Source organism: Rhinoderma darwinii, chromosome 5 (genome assembly GCF_050947455.1).
Source record: "Rhinoderma darwinii isolate aRhiDar2 chromosome 5, aRhiDar2.hap1, whole genome shotgun sequence".
NCBI lineage: Eukaryota > Metazoa > Chordata > Amphibia > Anura > Rhinodermatidae > Rhinoderma > Rhinoderma darwinii.
In genome coordinates, this window is record NC_134691.1 from 243,619,627 (window position 1) to 243,639,403 (window position 19,777).

General features: G+C 40.6%; 1 protein-coding gene across 9 annotated transcripts in view; it reads left to right on the top strand.

Annotated features, from left to right (window-relative positions):
* The window catches only part of HUS1 (HUS1 checkpoint clamp component), a 353,679-nt gene extending 336,667 nt beyond the window's left edge, over nt 1-17,012 (top strand). For 7 of the 9 annotated variants that reach the window (XM_075827015.1, XM_075827018.1, XM_075827020.1 and 4 more), the window contains one exon: nt 16,449-17,011. In XM_075827015.1, the coding sequence (XP_075683130.1) occupies nt 16,449-16,531 (83 nt within the window). In that variant the 3' untranslated portion in view covers nt 16,532-17,011. Of the gene's footprint in view, nt 1-16,448 lie in introns of all 9 variants that reach the window. The other 2 variants (XM_075827017.1, XM_075827021.1) reach the window with 1 other exon arrangement.
* Nucleotides 17,013-19,777: the final 2,765 nt, after the last annotated feature.

Here is a 19,777-nt window from a genome sequence, read left to right on the forward strand (position 1 = left end):
GATTATGCCCCGCTGGGTGGCGAATCCTAATCGGCTTGCTGTCAGTGAATAACTGACAGATCTAATACATTGCACTACGTAGGTAGTGCAATGTATTAGAAAAAAAATTCTGACAGTTGGACCTTCGAGTTCCCTAGTGGGACTTGAAAAAAAAGTGTAAAAAAAAAAAGTTTGAAAACATAATAAAAGTTTCAAGTTATAAAATAAAACACAATCACTCTGTTCCATTATCAAGTCCTTTATTATTGAAAAAAAAAATCATAAAGCATACGTATTTGGTATCGCCGCAACCGTAACGGCCTGAACTATAAAATTATTATAATATTTATTGCACGTGGTGAACAGCGTAAAATAAACGTAAAAACTATACCAGAATTTTTTTGGTCACTTTTCCCAATAAATATTGGAATGAAAAGTGATCAAAAAGTCGCACGTATCCAAAAATGGTACCTATAAAAACTATATCTCGTCCCAAAAACAAGCCCTCATACAGCTCCGTCGACAAAAATGTTAAAACGTTATGGTTCCCACAACTTGGCGACAGAAAAAATACAGTCTTTTTAGTAATTTTATTGTGCACAACGTTGTAAAACATAAAAAAGTGCTATAAAATATGTATCGCCGGAATCAGACTGACCTGCAGAATAAAGGTAACATGTAATTTATAACGCGTGGTGAACGCTGTATAAAAATAACTAAAACGACTATTCCAGAATTGGGATTTATTGGTTACCTGGCCTCCCAAAAAATAGGATAAAAGTTGATCAAAAAGTCGCATGTACCCCAAAATGGTACCAATAATAACTACAGCTCGTCCCGCAAAAAAAAGCCCTCATACGACTACGTCTATGAAAAAATAAAATTAGTTAAGGCTCCAATAAGTCAGGAAATAAAAAAAATATGCAGTTGTGCAGCTCGAGGGGAACATTTCTTCTGTTTCAGTAGGCGATTTATCAAGGCCCTAAAATTAGGGAACCAGGAAGGAGAGGGCCCAAACATATCTGCTGGAAGCGAGAGCGCCCGTATTAGACCAGGACAACACTTTGCCAGCAAAATTCCCCAAACTGCAAAGGTGCGGAGTGTGGACCAAAAGGGGCATAAGAAAGGACGCCATATATCAGTGCGACACCGGCCTGTGCAGAAAGGATTGTGTCACAGCGTAACACACATCTATGGATTATTTTATTGTTTTTTTACCCCATTATTATAACAGCTGACTATGCCCCTGATATACTCTGCCCAGCTTACATGTACCCCCACATTATAAATGGAAAACACCAGCAATACTCAAACAAAACTACTACCAAGCAAAATCCGCCCTCCAAAAGCCAAACGGTACTCCCTCCCCTCTGAACCCTACAGAGTGCCCAAACAGCAGTTTCCTTCCACATATAGCATCACCATACCCAGGAGACCCTTTTAACAATTTTTGGGGTATGTGTCTTCAGTGGCATAAGCTGGGCAAGACATATTTGCCACTGAAATGACATATCTTGGGAAAAAATATTAATTTTGAAATTGCACCATCCACAGCGCATTCGTTTAGGGAAAAGACCTGTGGTGTGAAGATGCTCACTACACCCCTTAATAAATGCCTTGAGGGGTGAAGTTTCCAAAATGGGGACACTACTCAGGGGTTTCTTTTTATTATTTCACATCAGAGCCTCTGCAATTGTGAACCAATACTTTGTAAATCGCCAAATTAGGCCTCAATTTTGCATGGTGCTCTTTCACTCCTGAGCCTGCTCGAATGTCCAGGCAAAAGATTAGTGTCACATGTAGGGTGTTTCTAAAACCGGGAAACACAACATAACAATTAGAGAGTTGTCTTGTTAAGGTGGCACAAGCTGGGCACCACATATTGGCATATCTATGGAAAAAAATCCCATTTCACTCTGCATCATCGAGTGCACACAAATTTTTACAAAACACCTGCGGGGTTAACATGCTCACTACACCCCTAGGTAAATGCATTGAGGGGTGTAGTTTCCAAAATGTGGTCAATTCTGCGGGGTTTCCACTGGTTTGGTCCCACAGGCGCCCAGAAACCAATCCAGCAAAATGTTCACTCCAAATGGCGCTCCTTCCCTTCTGAGCCCTGGCGTGTGCCCAAACAGCAGTTTATGACCACATATGGGGTTTTGCTGTACTCGGGAGAAATTGCTTAACAAATGTTGGGGTTCTTTTTGTCCTTTTATTTGTTGAGAAAATGAAACATTTTGAGCTAAAGCTACGTCTTATTGAAGAAAAAGGATTGTTTTTATTTTCACTGCCCAATTCTAATAAATTCTGTGAAACATCTGTGGGGTCAAAATGCTCACTACACCTAGGGGATGAATTCCTCAAGGTGTGTAGTTTCCTAAATGGAGTTCCTTTTTGGGCGTTTTCATTGTTTTGTCCCCTCAGGGGCTTTGGAAATGCGACATGGCCTCCGCAAACCATTCCTGCTAAATGTGATCTCCAAAAGCCAAATAGCGCTCTTTCCCTTCTAAGCAGTGCCGTGTGTCCAAACAGCCGTTTATGACCACATGTGGGGTATTGTTTTACTCGGTAGAAATTGCGCTACAAATTTTGCGGTGCTTTCTCTCCTTTAGTCCTTGTGGAAATGAAAACAAATTAGCTAAACCTACATTTTCTTTGAAAAAATGTAGATTTTTATTTTCAGGGCCTACTTGCAATAATTTCTGCAAAAAACCTGTGGGGTCAAAACGCTCACTGTACCCCTAGATAATTAACTCAATGGGTGTAGTTTCCAAAATGGGGTCACTTGTAGGGGGTTTCCACTGTTTTGTCCCCTCAGGGGCTTTGAAAATGTGACATGGGCTCTGCAAACCGTTCCTGCTAAATTTGAGCTCCAAAAGCCAAATGGCTCTCCATCCTATCTAAGTCCTACCGTGTGTCCAAACAGCCGTTTATGACCATATGTTGGGTATTGTTTTACTCGGGAGAAACTACTTTACAAATTAGGTGGTGCTTTTTCTCCTTTAGTCTTTGTGGAAATGACGAAAAAAACTAGCTAAGCCTAGATTTTCTATGAAAAAATGTAGATTTTAATTTTCACGGCCTATTTCCAATAATTTCTGTCAAAAATCTGTGCAGTCAAAATGCTCACTATACCCCTAGATAATTTCCTTGAGGTGTGTAGTTTCCCAAATGGGGTCACTTTTGGGGGATTTCCACTGTTTTGGCCCCACAAGACCTCTTCAAACCTGACATGGTGCCTAAAATATATTCTAATAAAAATAAGGCCCCAAAATCCACTAGGTGCTCCTTTGCTTCTGAGGCCTGTGTTTTAGTCCGTTAGCGCACTAGAGCCACATGTGGGATAATTCTCAAAACTGCAGAATCTGGGCAATAAAATATTGAGTTTCATTTTTCTGGTAAAACTTTCTGTGTGGATTAAAAATAAATTTCTGCAAAAAAAAAAAAAAAAATCTACATTTCACCTCTACTTTGTTTTAATTCCTGTGAAACGTCTAAAGGGTTAAGAAACTTTCTAAATGCTGTTTTGAATACTTTGAGGGGTGCAGTTTTTAAAATGGGGTGACTTATTGGGGGTTTCTAATATATAAGGCCCTCAAAGCCACTTCACAACTGACCTGGCCCCTGTATAAATAGCCTTTTGAAATTTTCTTGAAAATGTGAGAAATTGCTGCTAAAGTTCTAAGCATTGTAACGTCCAAGAAAAATAAAAGACAATGCCAAACTAAAGTAGACATATGGGGGATGTTAATTAGCAACAATTTTGTGTGGTATAATTGACTGTCTTACAAGCAGATACATTTAAATTGAGAAGAATACAAATTTTTGCAATTTTTCGCAAAAATTTTGTGGTTTTCACAATTAAATACTGAACGTATCAAGCTAATTTTGCCAGTAACAAAGTCCAATGTGTCACGAGAAAACAATCTCAGAATCGCTTGGATAGGTGAAAGCATTCCGGCGTTACCAAATAAAGTGAAACCTGTCCGATTTGAAAAATGAGGCTCTGTCAGGAAGCTCAAAAGTGGCTAAATAGGTAAGGAGTTAATTGTTTATTTGTTTATTTGTTTAAGCAATTCATTTTGTAACATGCAATTTTATTACTATTACAGTTTTTTCTTATATTAAGAAGGAAAAGTATTTAAAGGGTAACCCATTTTTGATACTGGGATAGCAACAGTTAAAGAGGCTCTGTCACCAGATTTTGCAACCCCTATCTCCTATTGCAGCAGATCGGCGCTGCAATGTAGATAAGAGTAACGTTTAGTTTTTTTAAAAACGAGAATTTTTGGCCAAGTTATGACCATTTTTATATTTATGCAAATGAGGCTTTCTAAAGTACAACTGGGCGTGTTTAAAGTTATGTACAAGTGGGCGTGTATTGTGTATGTACATCTGGGCGTTTTTACTTCTTTTACTAGCTGGGCGTTGTGAATAGAAGTGTATGATGCTGACGAATCAGCATCATCCACTTCTCTTCGTTAACACCCAGCTTCTGGCTGTGCACAGACACACAGCGTGTTCTCGAGAGATCACGCTGTGACGTCACTCACTTCCTGCCCCAGGTCCTGCATCGTGTCGGACGAGCGAGGACACATCGGCACCAGAGGCTACAGTTGATTCTTCAGCAGCATCAGCGTATGCAGGTAAGTAGCTACATTGACTTACCTGCAAACGCCGATGCTGCTGCAGAATCAAATGTAGCCTCTGGTGCCGTGCACTCAGGCTGTGAGCAAGGGCTGGGCGATTGTGGCCTAAATCAAAATCGCTATTAATTGAACAAGTTACCTCGATTACGATTAGTGAATGATTATTTAGGCCACACCCTTTTTGCATGCTACGCCATTGATTTAATATTTATTCCCTGAGCCTGATATATCTTACTATATATAATATACCCCCTGGCACTCCCTCACACAGTATATTACCCCCCATAGTGCTCCCTGTCACGGTCACAGGGTATGTGGACGCACTAGGCCGCTCCGCCGTTTCGGAGAGGCAGCTGACCAGGTCACAATCTATATGAAAGTCAATAGTAGATAGTAACACTTGGGTACCTGAACTAGTCCAGATGGTGGCTGTGGCTTCAGCACGGATGGAGGCCGGTGCAGCATTTAGCACCAGACGTGGCGGGCAGTATCCGACGTGGCAGAAGACACTGGACGTGGCAGAAGACACTGGACGTGGCAGAAGACAGCAGGTGCAGTAGACACGACTCCAACACTGATAGGCACAGGAACAAGAACAGTACGGGATACAGGAACAGGTAACAGGGCATGGGTAACAACTGGAACGGGAAACATTAAGGGACCATTTGCAAGACCGACTGGGATAAACTAACAACGCTCAGGCAAGTTCAGAAGGCCTGGGGCCTTCTATAGACCAGGAAATCATGGCAGTTGATGATGATGATTTCCTACGGGACACAGCAGAACGGAACGGAAGTGAGATGGGGGACCAGCATTCACGAATCCATAGCTGCGGGCGTCGGGAGGTGAGTAACCCCGATGGGCCATGGACGCTACACTCCCCACACAGTATAATTCCCCATAGCTGCTCTCACACATCATAATGCCCCTATTGCTGCACTCCACACATTACAATGCCCCCAATAACTACGCTCCACACAGTATAATGCCCCTATATCTGCCCTCACACGGTATAACTTCACCCATACATCCCCAATAGTGCCTGATAAAAATAATAATATACACTCACCTAGCCCCGTTCCAACAACGAGTGGAGGAGATTCCTCTGATCTGTGCAGCATAGCGCAGACAGGCGTGAGGACTTTACTGCCTTGTATCCGGCGATACATAGTGAATGGTAGAGCAGGTCCCCTACTCTTCCATTGGATTCAACTGTATCTGCATCCTGAAGATGCAGATACAGTTTAAACCGGGAAAATATAAATTACAATGCCGAAATTCGCAAGATGACGTCGATTAATTGCACTAAATTTAGTTTTCGTTTTCTTTGCATTTAATTGGCCAGCCCTGCTGTGAGCCCGTTCCGTATTTCAACCCTCGCATCAAGGTGTACAGGGATGTCCTGGCAAACAGCTGATTTTGCCGAGGGAAGCCTCAGCTTTCCAGGCATTTCCCCTGCAACCGTTATATTTATTTATTAATTTAGTATTACATGGCTGCCATACAAATAAAACGCTGTTTATGTAATATATGAGCTGCTCAAGTTCACCAGTGTGGGAGCGGCTCTCTGTTTACATTTGATCATGAACTTAGATGTGATCATTACTAGCTGGATCCTCCGTTAGAGACGCAGGACCAGTTTTCAACTGAGTTGTCAGTCCAGCTGACCTGCCGGAATCGACTTTGGTGGCAAGATACTTTTTATATGTATACAGAATACATAGAAGCTGTATCTCAAAAAGTAAAAAAGGCATTTACAACTACCATACGGCTATATACGTTCCAACTGCCGATGCCCCGTGCAGTTATCACGTATATAAACGGCAGCCTGGAACAGGGTTTAATGAGTGTGGTGCTGCTTCAGTGTGAGCAGTACTGCACTCATGTCTGCCAGAGTTTTGAGAGCCTCAAAATACACCCCCCACTGTAGATAGCGGCACACACAATGCCCTGTAGATATATCCACCTAAGATCCCTTTAGGAGCCGAATCTGTCCGGGGATTCCACACCTAGAGGGAGCCCCCGACGTCTCCATCACCGCTGTAGATAGTGCCACTCCTCCCCCCCCCCTGCAGATAGCAGCACCCAAACTGTAGATGGCACCCCTCCCCCCCCCCCGCACTACAGATAGCTCCAACTAAACTCCCTCTAGGAGTGGAATCCCCATTGCCGGATCGCACTGGCCAGGGATTCCGCTTTTAGAGAGTGCCCCTGACGTCACCCTCCATTTGGACAGGGGCTCTCTCTAGGAGCAGAATCCCCGGCCGACACTCTGGCCAAGGATTCCGCTACTGGAAAAGCCCCTGGCGTCAGTGACGTCAGGGGATACTCCTGGGGCGGAATCCCTGGCCAGAGCACTTTGGCAGGAGATTCTGCTTTTAGAGTTAACCCCTGATGCCACTGTTCTTATATGGACAGAGGCATCCGGGGCTGCGTCTAGCAGAGGGATTCTGCTCCTACAGGGAGCTACAGTGGTGCTATCTATAGGAAGTGGGTGGCGCTATCTGCAGTGGGGAGTGTCGTAATCTGCAGGGGGTGGTTCTATCTACAGGGGGTGCTATATAAAGGGGCTGTGGACGATCTACATGGGCACTGGCATTATATGGGCACTACCTACAGGGGATACTGTAGTGCTATCTAGATGGCACTATGTACTGTGGGAACTGTGGCACTATTTACAGTGGGCACTATATAGGCAGTGGCACGATCTACAGTGTTTCAATGCATCACTATCTACATCGGCACTGTGGTGATTTCAGGTGGCTGGGACATCCATTTTATTAACATCTATGAAAAACTGAAGGCAAATGGCGGTTAAAAGCAGTCAGACGGCCGGGAAACGGATTCAAATTTTGAGACACATTGCTGCAAAACAGCCATGAAAATCTGACCCGTTTCACGCGCCTAGCCCGCTCCATACACAGCTGACTTATTACAGCTGACACCCGGGACTAATGGACAAGACAGTGATCGCACAGTTACAGAAGCCTGTAAAAATGACAGTATACTGCAGTCCCTAGGGGGACTAATAAAATGTGTAAAAAAAAAAAAGTTAGTTATTAGTAGTGGAAAATAAATAAATATTTCAAGTCCAAAAAAAAAAACTTTTTCCAATTTTTCCTCTAAAGTAATGTAAAAAAGAAATTACATTTTTATCGCTGCGTCCGTAAATGTTCTAACTATAACAATGTACCATTATTTAACTCACACTGTGAACGCCGTCGAAAATAAAGAATTTAAAACGTCCAAATCTTTCTTTGTGGTCACCTTAGCTAAAAAAAAAAAAAAAAGTCAATAAAAAGTGATCAAAAACTTGTATGTATCAAAAATGGTACCAATAAAAACGACAGCTTGTCCCGCAAAATGTAAGCCCTCACACCTCTCAATCGACCAAAAAATAAAAAAGTTATGGCTCTCGGAATGGGGAGAAACAAATTAGTTAATATAGTTGTCACGTAGGGTTCGTGGACCCACTGGGCCGTACCGCCTTGGCGGTATGGCAGCTGGCCAACAGGGTGCAGGTCAGAGTCTATAGTTCATATAGGGTACCTGTGGCAGCTCGGACAGTAGCAAGGCAGGCTTGGTTGGGACTAGGCAGCATGTAGACGTCAGGCGTGGAGAAGCAGGACAGGAGTGGTATACAGCACAGCACGGCAACAGATCAGGATACAGAAATAGGGAACACTGGGAGCAGGAAACACTAGTGGACCATTTGCAAGATAAACTTGGAATTCGACAACAACGCTCAGGTGTGGGAGTATGGGGCTGGGACCTTCTTATAGCCCAGGGTGCTCTGGGAGCAATTCGCTCAATCTCTAACATGCGTGCGCTCTGGCTTCTTAAGTTTGGACTGAGCTCGCGAGCGCACCCTGGTGGTCACTGCGGAGCAGGACGGCCGTATGTGCAGACATCTCTTGAGAGAAGGTCATCGACTGGATGGAAGGAGTCCGTGGTCAGCGACCACGGACATTACAATAGTTATTTCTTTGTAAAAGTAGTAAAATATATTTTTAAAAAAACCATATATATTTGGTATCACCGTATTTGTATTGAGCCGCAGAATAAATTTAAGTTGAGGTTTTTACCGCACGGTGAATGCTGTAAAAACGAAACCCAAAAAATCATGGCGGGATCGCAGTTTTTTTCCTATTTCAGATTTTTTTTTTCCAGTCAACCAGTACAAATAAGCCCTCACACCACTCTATTGACAGAAAAAGAAAAAAAGTTATGGCTCTTGGAAGGCAGGGAGTGAAAAACTAAAGTTAAAAGCAAAAAATTGATCAGTTCTGAAAGGGTTAATTTATTTCTAATCAAAAACATTTATGACAACTTGTAGGGTAGTGCCGTGCTCGGGAGAAATTGATTTACAAATGTTGGGGTGCTTTTTCTCCTTTATCCTTTGTGAAACTGAAAAAATGCAAAATTTTAGTGGAAAAAAAAAGTTATATTTATTTTCACTGCCCAATAATTCTAATACATTCTACAAAAGACCTGTGGGGTCCAAATGCTCACTATACCCCAGATAGATTACTTAAGGGGTGTAGTTTCCCAAGTGCTTCAACTTTTGGGGTGTTTCAGCTGTTTTGGTCTCTCAGGTGCTTTGCAAATGCAACATGACACCCGAAAACCATTCCATCAAAATTTGAGCTCCAAAAGCCAAATAGCGCTCCTTCCCATGTGTGTTCAAACAGCACTGTAATAACCACATAATATGGTATTGCCGTAAACAGGAGAATTTGCTTTACGAATGATGAGGGGCTTTATCTCCTTTATTCCTTGTAAAAATTAATACTGTCTGTTTTTTCAGAAAAAAAAGTAGATTTTCATTTTCACAGACTTATTCAAATGAATAAAAAACCTACAGGGTCAAAATGCTAAATATACACCAAGATAAAAATTTTTGGAGTGTAGTTTCCAAAATGGGGTCACTTTTGGGGGGTTTCCACTGTTTTGGCACTGCAAGACCTCTTCAAACCTGACATGGTTCCTAAAATATATTCTAATTTAAAAGGAGGCCCCAAAATCAACTAGGTGCTCCTTTTGCTTCTGAGGACTGTGTTTCAGTCCATTAGCACACTAGGGCCACATGTGGGATATTTCTAAAAACTGTAGAATCTGGGCAAGAAATATTGAGTTCTGTTTCTCTGGTAAAACCTTCTGTGTTACAGAAAAAAATCTATTACAAATGAATTTCTGAATGCGGTTTTGAATACTTTGAGGGGTGCAGTTTTTAAAATGGGTTGATTTATTAGGTCTTTCTAATATATAAGGCCCTCAAAGTGACTTTAGAACTGAACTGGTCCGTAAAAAAAAAAAAGCTTTTTGACATTTTCTCCAAAATGTGAGAAATTGCTGCTAAAGTTCTAAGCTTTTTAAATGTCCTAGAAAAATAAAAGGATGTTCAAAAAACGATGCAAACCTAAAGTAGACATGGGAAATGTGAACTAGTAACTATTTTGTGTGGTATTATTATCTGTTTTACAAGCATATACATTTAAATTTAGAGAAATGCACATTTTTACAAATTTTTCACAAATAAATACTGAACTGATCGACCAAATTTTTCCTCTATCATAATGTACAATGTGTCACAAGAAAACAATCTCAGAATCACTCAGATAGGTAAAAGCTTTCCCAAGTTATTACCACATAAACTAACATTTTGGATTTGAACAAATCTGCTTCGTCCTCCAGGCCAAAACAGGCTCAGTCCTGAAGCGGTTAAACATTGTTTTATTAAAAAATTAGTTCAAAGATTTTTTTTTTTCTTTTTTGTGTAATATTTGTGTGGTTTATAGTTATCATAAGTAAAATTTGTATACATAATATCTATATGAATGGTAAATATGCTTGTAATTCAGGGATCACTAGTAAAAGCTGAATATTCTTAAAAGGCAAAATAGCAGCAGATCTAATAATAATAATCTTTATTTATATAGCGCCAACATATTACGCAGCACTTTACATCTGGAGCTAGACAAACTAATGCAGAAAAAGGAAGATCTTAGAAACACTTGCAGTCTGAAATTAAAGAGGACCTGTCATGTTTTTTTATTTTTTTTAAAATCCCACATACCTCCACTTATTCCTGGCGTCCTGTCGTTTCCATCGCTGTAATTTTTTGTTTTTTGGCCCTCCCATTGTCTGCATCACTGTAAGGCTGTCCGCTTTGATTGGACAGCGCCACAGTGATGCAGGAGGAGAGATGACGTCTCCTCCTCTCTGCACCTTCACTGAAAATTAGCATATTAGGCACTGGAGTCGTAGCAGGTCAACGGGAGGGCCAAAAAAAATTCAAATTACAATGCTGGAATTGAGAGGATGCTGGGAATAAGGAAATGTGGTTTAAAATAAAAAAACATGGCAGGTCCTGTTTAACCCCTTTAGTTTGTAGCATGTTTTGGCCTTGTGGCACAGCCCATTTTTAAAAATCTGACATGTCACTTTATGTGGTAGTAACTTGGGAATGATTTTACCTATCCAAGCGATTCTGAGATTTTCTCGTGACATATTGTACTTTGTTAGTGGAAAAACTTGGTCGATTAAATTCAATATTTATTAGTGAAAAACACAAAAATATAGAGAAAATGTAAAAAAATGTGCATCTTTCTAAATGTAAATGTATCTGCTTGTAAAACAGATGGTAATACCACACAAAATAGTCACTAGTTAACATTTCCCATATGTCTACTTTTATGTTTGCATAATTTTTCGGACGTCCTTTTATTTTTCTAGGTCGTTACAAGGTTTAGAACTTTAGCAGCAATTTCTCACGTTTTCAAGACAATTTCAAAAGGCTATTTTTACAGGTACCAGTTTAGTTCTGAAGTGGTTTTGAGGGCCTTGTATATTAGAATCCCCCAATAAATCACCCCATTTTAAAAACTGCACCCCTCAAAGTATTCAAACCAGCATTCAGAAAGTTTCTTCACCCTTTAGGCTTTTCACAGGAAATAAAGAAATGTAGAGGGGAAATTTACAAATATTTTTTTTTTTGTTGCCGAAATTCATTTGTAATAAATTTTTTTTCTGTAACACAGAATGTTTTACCAGAGAACCACAATCAATATTTATTGCCCAGATTCTGCAGTTTTTAGAAATATCCCACATGTGGCCCTAGTGTCCTAATGTCTCAGAAGCAAAGGAGCACCTAGTGGATTTTGTGCCCTTCTTTTTTTTCTTTTTTTTTTATATATATTTTAGGCACCATGTCAGGTTTGAAGAGGTCTTGTGGTGCCAAAACAGTGGAAACTCTCCAAAAGTGACCCCATTTTGAAAACCCCTCAAGGAATTTATCTAGGGGTATAGATAGCATTTTGACTCCACAGTTAATTTTATATATTTATTGGAGTTATTCTGTGAAAATGAAAATGTACTTTTTTTCTGAGAAAGCATAGAAATTTGTAATATTTACAAGGAATAAAGAAGAAAATGCACCCCAACATGTGTAAAGCATCTTCTCCCGGTTACGGAAATACCCCATATGTGGTAATAAACTGCTGTTTGGACCCACAGCAGCGCTCAGAAGGAAAAGAGCGCCTTTTGGAGCGCAGATTTTGCTGGATTGGTTTTCTGTGCCATGTTGCATTTGCAATGCACTGGAGGGACCAAAACTGTGGAAACACCCCAAATGTGAGCCCATTTGGGAAACTACACCCCTCAAGAAATTTTTCTAAGGGTATAGTTAGCATTTTGATCACACAGGTTTTTTGCAGAATTTAGTGGAATTAGGCCGTGAAAATCAATATCAAGGGATACAGGAGAAAAAGCACTCTAACATTTGTAACGCAATCTCTCCCGAGTATGACAATACCCCACATGTGGTAATAATTGTTTTTTTTTAATTAGAAATTAATTAACCTTTGCAGGACTGATCCTTTCTTGCTTTTCCATTTTTGTTTTTTACTCAGCCCTTTCCAGCCGCCATAACTTTTTTTATTTTTCCATTAATAGAGTGGTGTGAGACCTTTTTTTTTGCGGGAAGAGTTGTAGTTTCAATTGACACTATTTAAAGTACCATAAAATGTACTGGGAAACCGAAAATAAACTAATTTTGCGGGGTGAAATTGGAAAAAACTGATTCCTACATTGTATTTTGGGTTTCGTTTTTAGCGCTTTCGCCGTGTGTTAAAAAAGACAACTTAACTTTATTCTGCGGGTCAATAAGATTACGGTGATACCAAATGTATGTCGTTTTTTTTAATATTTTACTACTTTTACAAAGAAAAAACAATTTGTTAAAAAAAAAATTTTTTGTATCAACACATTATGAGAGCTATAACTTTGTTTTTCTTTTTTGGTCGATTGAGCGCTGTGAAGCCTTATTTTTGGCGGGACAAGCTGTAGTTTTTATTCGTACCAGTTTTTTTGTACATATAACTTTATGATCACTTTATTACATTTTATTTAGAGCGAAGGTGACCAAAAAACAGTGATTTTGGCGTTTTAAGTTCTTTATTTCTTACGGCATTCATTATGCGCTATAATTGACTGTTCTGTTTTGCAGCGTTTGCACAATAAAATCACTTGTTTTATAAAATACATTTTCTGTCACCATATTCTGAAAGCCATAACTTTTTCATTTGTTTGTCAAAAAAGCTGTGTAAGGACTCTATTTTTGCGCGACGGGTTGTAGTTCTTATTGGTACTATTTTGGGGTACATTCGACTTTGATCACTTTTTATTCTGTATTGTGGGAGGGGGTGGTGACCAAAAAATAGTGATTCTGGGATTGTTTTTCGTTTATTTGTTTTTTCGGTGTTCACCGTGCTGGAAAAATAACATTATAGTTTTATAGTTTGGGCCGTTAAGAACGCAGTGATACCAAATATGTGTACTGTGTTTTTAACGTTTTAATTTTTTTCCTATAATAAAAGACATTATAGGGAAAAAAAAACAACTTATTTTTACACTTTTGTAAAACATTTCTCTTAACTTTCTTTAATTTTTATTTTTATTTTTTAATTTTTTTTACCTGCAGCACTGATCGCTGCTAGACTACATTACACTACCTAGTAGTGTAATGTATTCCAACTGTCAGTGTGACGTCACAGTCACTCTGACAGTAAGTCTGTGAGGACCATCCAGAGGCTGGTCCTCATAGGCTTCCATACATGGCAGACCCGGAGGCCGTTGTCTGGCCTTCGGATGCCATCACAACCATCGGCAACTCCCATAATTGCCTATGTGCTACAAACCACCTAAATGCAGCGATCACTGTCGATCACCGCATTTAAGGGGTTAATTTTCAAAATCAGCGGCGATGAGCCCCTGATCGGCGACAGTAGAATGTCAGCTGACATGGACAGCTGACCTCCCATTTTCCTGATGCACACTGTCACCAAAAGTGTGCATCTGGAACGACACAGTGACTTCCTGTCACTCTAACATGAAGCCTATCAAGAGGCTGGTCCTGATAGGCTTCCGTACATGGCAGACACGGAGGCCATTGTTTGGCCTCCGGTCGCCATGCTAGCCATCAGCAAACCTCGCGATTTCATTGTGAGGTCTACCGATGTGCTAGAAACCCCTAAAATGTGGCGATTGCAATCGATCGCCACATTTAAGGGGTTAATTGCCAAAATCAGTGGCAATGAGCTGCTGAACGGCAACGGTGGAGTGTCAGCTGTCGTGGACAGCTGGCCTCCCGGTTCTCGGTGCACAATGTCGTCGACAGTGTGCACTGGGAACTGTGCAGTAACTGTACGGCCACCAGGATGTACAGTTGTGTCGTGGTGCGCCTAGGGGTTAATGTGCAGTCCAACTTGCATAACAAAATAACAGATTATAAGTAAAAGAAAACTTTAATGAAAATCCATTTTGCCCTAACTGGTAGGGCATTTCATGGTGTGAGGTAAAGATGGACCAAGAAATCCAACAACTTGTCTTCATTTGGTCACACTGTACTTAGGACGTTATCCCAAAGGGTAAAAAAAAAACCTTGAAGTATAAAGGACATAGGACTGTTTTCTAAGGTTGAATTGAGGACTAAAAATTGGTGGCATGTGTAGTATATGTTAGCCTTACTGGATACAACACTTCTTCTGGTACTGCAGCTCATCCTTCTTATTTTTTAGCCAGAGCGTACTTCAAACTAAGGATGTCACGTTACCAGAATTTGGACTTCGATACCGATACTTCGTTTATTATTGCGATTTTGATACCAAAACGATACTTTGCCAACAGTAATAAAAAAAAAAGTTCTTCAGTTTTCTGATGTGAGGCGCGAGGTATGATGAATTTTGAATGTGCCTTACATTAATAGTAATCCCGTCATGTTTCTCAGTCATAATGGGTTAATGTGTAAGGTACATGATGGGGTTAATTACTATTAATGTGAGGCACATGGAGGTTAAATTCATCACACCTCGTGCCCCACAGTAATAAGTGAAAGAAAGGAGTTTTTATTTTATTTTTTTACAGCGTACACATCATAAATTATGCAAAAAATTGTTGTGAAGGTTATTACGGCCGCGCCAATACCCAATATGTGAATATTTTATGTATTGAGACTTATTTTAATGTTTATTGTAAAAAAGGTGTATGTGTAGTAATGTAATATTACTTTATGTTTTTACTTTATTTTTAAACTTTAATGTACTGGCACATATCTATATGCCAGTACATTAGCCTGTGTACTGATAGTACACAGGAAGTTGTTAGGACATACCTAAGTATGCATTAACAACCGGAAATATGGTAAGACAGCCCTCGGGGTCCTTCAATGGACCCTGGGCTGTCTGCCCATATATTGTATGTCCCTCAATCGCGTCACAGGACTTCCTCTTGAATGCTGTGGTCAGCTTTGATCGCAGCATTGAGGGGAATAGCGGCGGAGATTAGAGGTTTTTCTGATCTCCGCCGTTCTAGAGCGGGGCTGCGGCTGTGTAATACAGTCAATGCCCCGCTCCTGACAATAAGTGCGTGCGCGGTCAGCATGAGGTAATGCGGCCGGCGCTGCACTAATGTGCAGCGGTTCAGGCACTGAAGACAGAACATTGTGGTGTTTTGTAGTGCGCCCACCATGTTCTGTCTTCAGTGCCGCCGCTCATTAGTGCAGCACTGATCGCATCATCCTGACGGTGTGCACTTGTCAGGACTCAGGAGCAGGGCAATGGCTGTGTTACACATGTATTACACAGCCGCAGCCCTGCTCTCATACATTCATGTGTTACTATACTTAGCTGTGCGGCCGCACAGCTTAGTATCGAAATACATGAAATAACGGTATCGAACCGTTTGTAGAAGCACAGTATCGAAGTTTCGATGCATCGTGCATTCCTACTTCAAACAGTGGCTTCTACTCTGGAGAACTCTGTGTTACAATGTGCGTCAAATGCACATAGGGGCACATGAGTCTTTTTCGCACTTCTAACTGGCCATGAGTGCTCCTTCTGCCTGCTCCACTGTGTGAGCAGGAGAAAGATGCCCTCACATGAGTCCTCTAAGAAAGTTAGCTCATGTTCCCTCAATTGCATACAGTGTGCACTAGCTATTTCCCTTTTCCTAAAGAATTTCACAGGCATCCTAAAATAAACTGTTCTATCCGATGACATACAAATTTCTGCAGCAAATAATTGAACTTCATGAGCCAGTATGTTCAGATGATCAGATAAAAGCCTTGGGGACTATATAACAACTCAGGAGATAACAAGAGTATATGCTTTTTAGGAACCAGAAGTCTATTACTTCCTGTTTACTCTTTACCACAGCTTTGATAAATAAAATTCAACGTTGGTGTCTTTTTTTTTTTCCACGATAGAAAAGAACTCATATGCGTAGTCTTGCTGTTTAATGTTTTCTTTTTTTCTATTGCAGATATTGTACACAAGCGGATGGTCCACTTTATATTGCTACATGATGATGCATCTTTGCAATATTTCATCCCTGTTATTGCCTAGATACATGCAAGTCAGCCATTTAAATCTGTTTCCCCCGAAAGGTATATTTGTTTTTTCATAGCATTTTTGTAATTTTTATACTTTAAAGGGATTATACAGGATTTAAAAATGTATGGTGTATCCTTAGGATACGTCATTAATATTAGATCAGTGGGGGTCCATTTATTGGCATCCCTGCCGATAAGCCTTTTGATGGGGCTGTGGGGCTTGTGCAATCACTGCAGCCTCCAAATTGTTTACATCGGGTATCAGGCTTATTGTACTTGCACATACTAACTTTCATAGCGGCTGTGCAAGGTATTTCAGCTTTGTCCCATTCGAGTACAAACAGCCTGTAACCCAATGTAAACATTGAAGAGGCTGCACCACTCGCACAAGCACCTGATCGACCTTGGTGCCAAAAGATGGAGCCGCACTGATTTGATATTGAAGGCCTATCCTTAAAGAGGCTCTGTCACCAGATTCTCAAATCCCTATCTCCTATTGCATGTGATCGGCGCTGCAATGTAGATAACAGTAAAGTTTTTTGTTTTTTTTAAAAACGTTCATTTTTGGCCAAGTTATGAGCTATTTTATATATATGCAAATGAGCTTTGAAATGGACAACTGGGCGTGTTTTTTTTTCGTATGTCCAACTGGGCGTGTATTGTGTTTTTAACTGGGCGTGTTTACTTGTTTTACTAACTGGGCGTTGTGAATAGAAGTGTATGATGCTGACGAATCAGTGACCAATCAGCATCATGCACTCCTCTCCATTCATTTACACCTCTCCATTCATTTACACAGCACATAGTGTTCTTACTAGAACGATGTGCAGCCACATACACAAGTGTCCTGATAATGAATACACATGACCTCCAGCCTGGACGTCATGTGTACTAAGAATCCTGACACTTCTGAATCTTTTCTGTGAGATTTCCAGCAAGGGAAACGAAATCTCGTTTACCTCGTAATCTCGCGAGATTACGCGTGGCTTGCTGGAATCTCACAGAAAATATTCAGAAGTGTCAGGATTCTGAATACACATGACGTCCAGGCTGGAGGTCATGTGTATTCATTATCAGGACACTTGTGTATGTGGCCGCACATCGTTCTAGTAAGAACGTGATGCTGCTGTGTAAATGAATGGAGAGGAGTGCATGATGATGACTAGTCACTGATTCGTCAGCATCATACACTTCTATTCACAACGCCCAGTTAGTAAAACAAGTAAACACGCCCAGTTAAAAACACAATACACGCCAAGTTGGACATAAGAAAAAAATACACGCCCAGTTGTCCGTTTCAAAGCTCATTTGCATATATATAAAATAGCTCATAACTTGGCCAAAAATGAATGTTTTGAAAAAAACAAAAACGTTACTGTTCTCTACGTTGCAGCGCCGATCACATGCAATAGGAGATAGGGATTTGAGAATCTGGTGACAGAGCCTCTTTAAGAAAGGCCAACAGTTTGTAAATCCTGTATAACCCCTTTAATTCTTTTACTTTACAGCCATCATTTTGATGATTGAACATGTGGTTTATAATAAATATTTCAAATTATTCAAATCCTTATTTTACATTTGTCATTTTGTGGATCGTGTAAGGCTGGCCATACACATGAGAAAACATCCAGCCAAGCGTGCAAACTGCTGACAAACTACAGACATTGGAGGACAGTTGGAAGGCCCACATACACATGTTGTTGTCATATGACTTATCTAATGGGTATGGGCAGTTTAACAGTACCCATCCAGGTACCAGGGAATTACTGGAGTGTAGTACATTTAACAGCCTTCTTCCCTGGTAGTCCAGCAATGTCACCATTATCTAACAGCCTTGGACTTGAAATCTGATTGCTAAACAGCACAACATCCTAGCACTGTGACATCTTTGAGAAAGGAATAACATGATTTTTGTAAGGCCAGCACTATAAATGTCTCACTTTGATGGCAAACAGCCGTGTTACTTTAATTCCTATTAACCACATTCAACAGGACATTGCAACACCTAATTTTACCAGCGTACTGTACATTTTAATACTTCATTACTTAAAAGGGTATTTCATTAATGCTAATCATATTTGAATTAACTCCTAATTCACCAACAATTACTTAAGATACTAGATGTAAAAAAAAAAAAATGTCTTGCCCATTTCTACCTTAGTTAGTCATTGACTGTAGCTCCAACCATTTCTGCTGGTTTGACGCCAGATCATGTAGCCTTAGGCCCTTTTACAAGGGCCAATTATCAGGCAAACGATCGTTCATAGAACACTCGTTGTCGATAATCGCCCTGTGTAAACAGGGCAGTGATCAGCAGATGAACAAGCAAATGCTTTTCATCTGCTGATCGTATGGTTTTAAAAAAACAAAATATTGTCAGCAGCACATCTCACTGAATAAACAGGGAGACGTACTTCCGACATGATGATGTATGGGGACGAGCAATCAGAGTAACGAGCGCTCGTCCCCATACTAGCTCCTTGTGACTGGAGCAAACAAACGCCAATTAACGAGCTGTCTCGTTGATCGGTGCTCGTTGAACTGGCCAAAATTGACCGGTGTAAGAGGACCTTTACACCCATTTACCCCTCTTCCAATCTCGGGAATGTGCAAGAATCCAGCAGGCGCATTGTCTGTTCATGCAGGGGGACTATTAAGGTCAGAATTTTACTTGAGAGTTCCCTTTATACATGTGCTATGTGTATACTTGCATCTGTTTAATCTTCCCCTTCCTTCTAAAAGAGGCTCTGTCACCAGATTATCAAATCCCTATCTCCTATTGAATGTGATCGGCGCTGCAATTTAGATAACAGCAAAGTTTTGTTTTTTTTTTTTAAAACGATCATTTTTGCCCAAGTTATGAGCAATTTTATATTTATGCAATTGAGCTTTTCAATGGATAACTGGGCGTGTTTTCTCATTTCACCAACTTGGCGTGTATTGTGTTTTTATCAACTGGGCGTGTATTGTGTTTTTACCAACTGGGCGTGTATTGTGTTTTTACCAACTGGGCGTTATGAATAGAAGTGTATGACGCTGACAAATCAGCATCATACACTTCTCATCGTTCCCACCCAGCTTCTTTCACTGCAGACACACAGCGTGACGTCACCCACAGGTCCTTCAACCTTGTCGTCGGACAAAGAAGATACAACGGCTCCAGGCGTCCAAAAGGTTAATATGCTCGTCTCTAGGGAGTTTGCTATGCTTACCTGCACATGGTGATGCTGCTGCAGATTCAACTGTACCCTCTGACGCC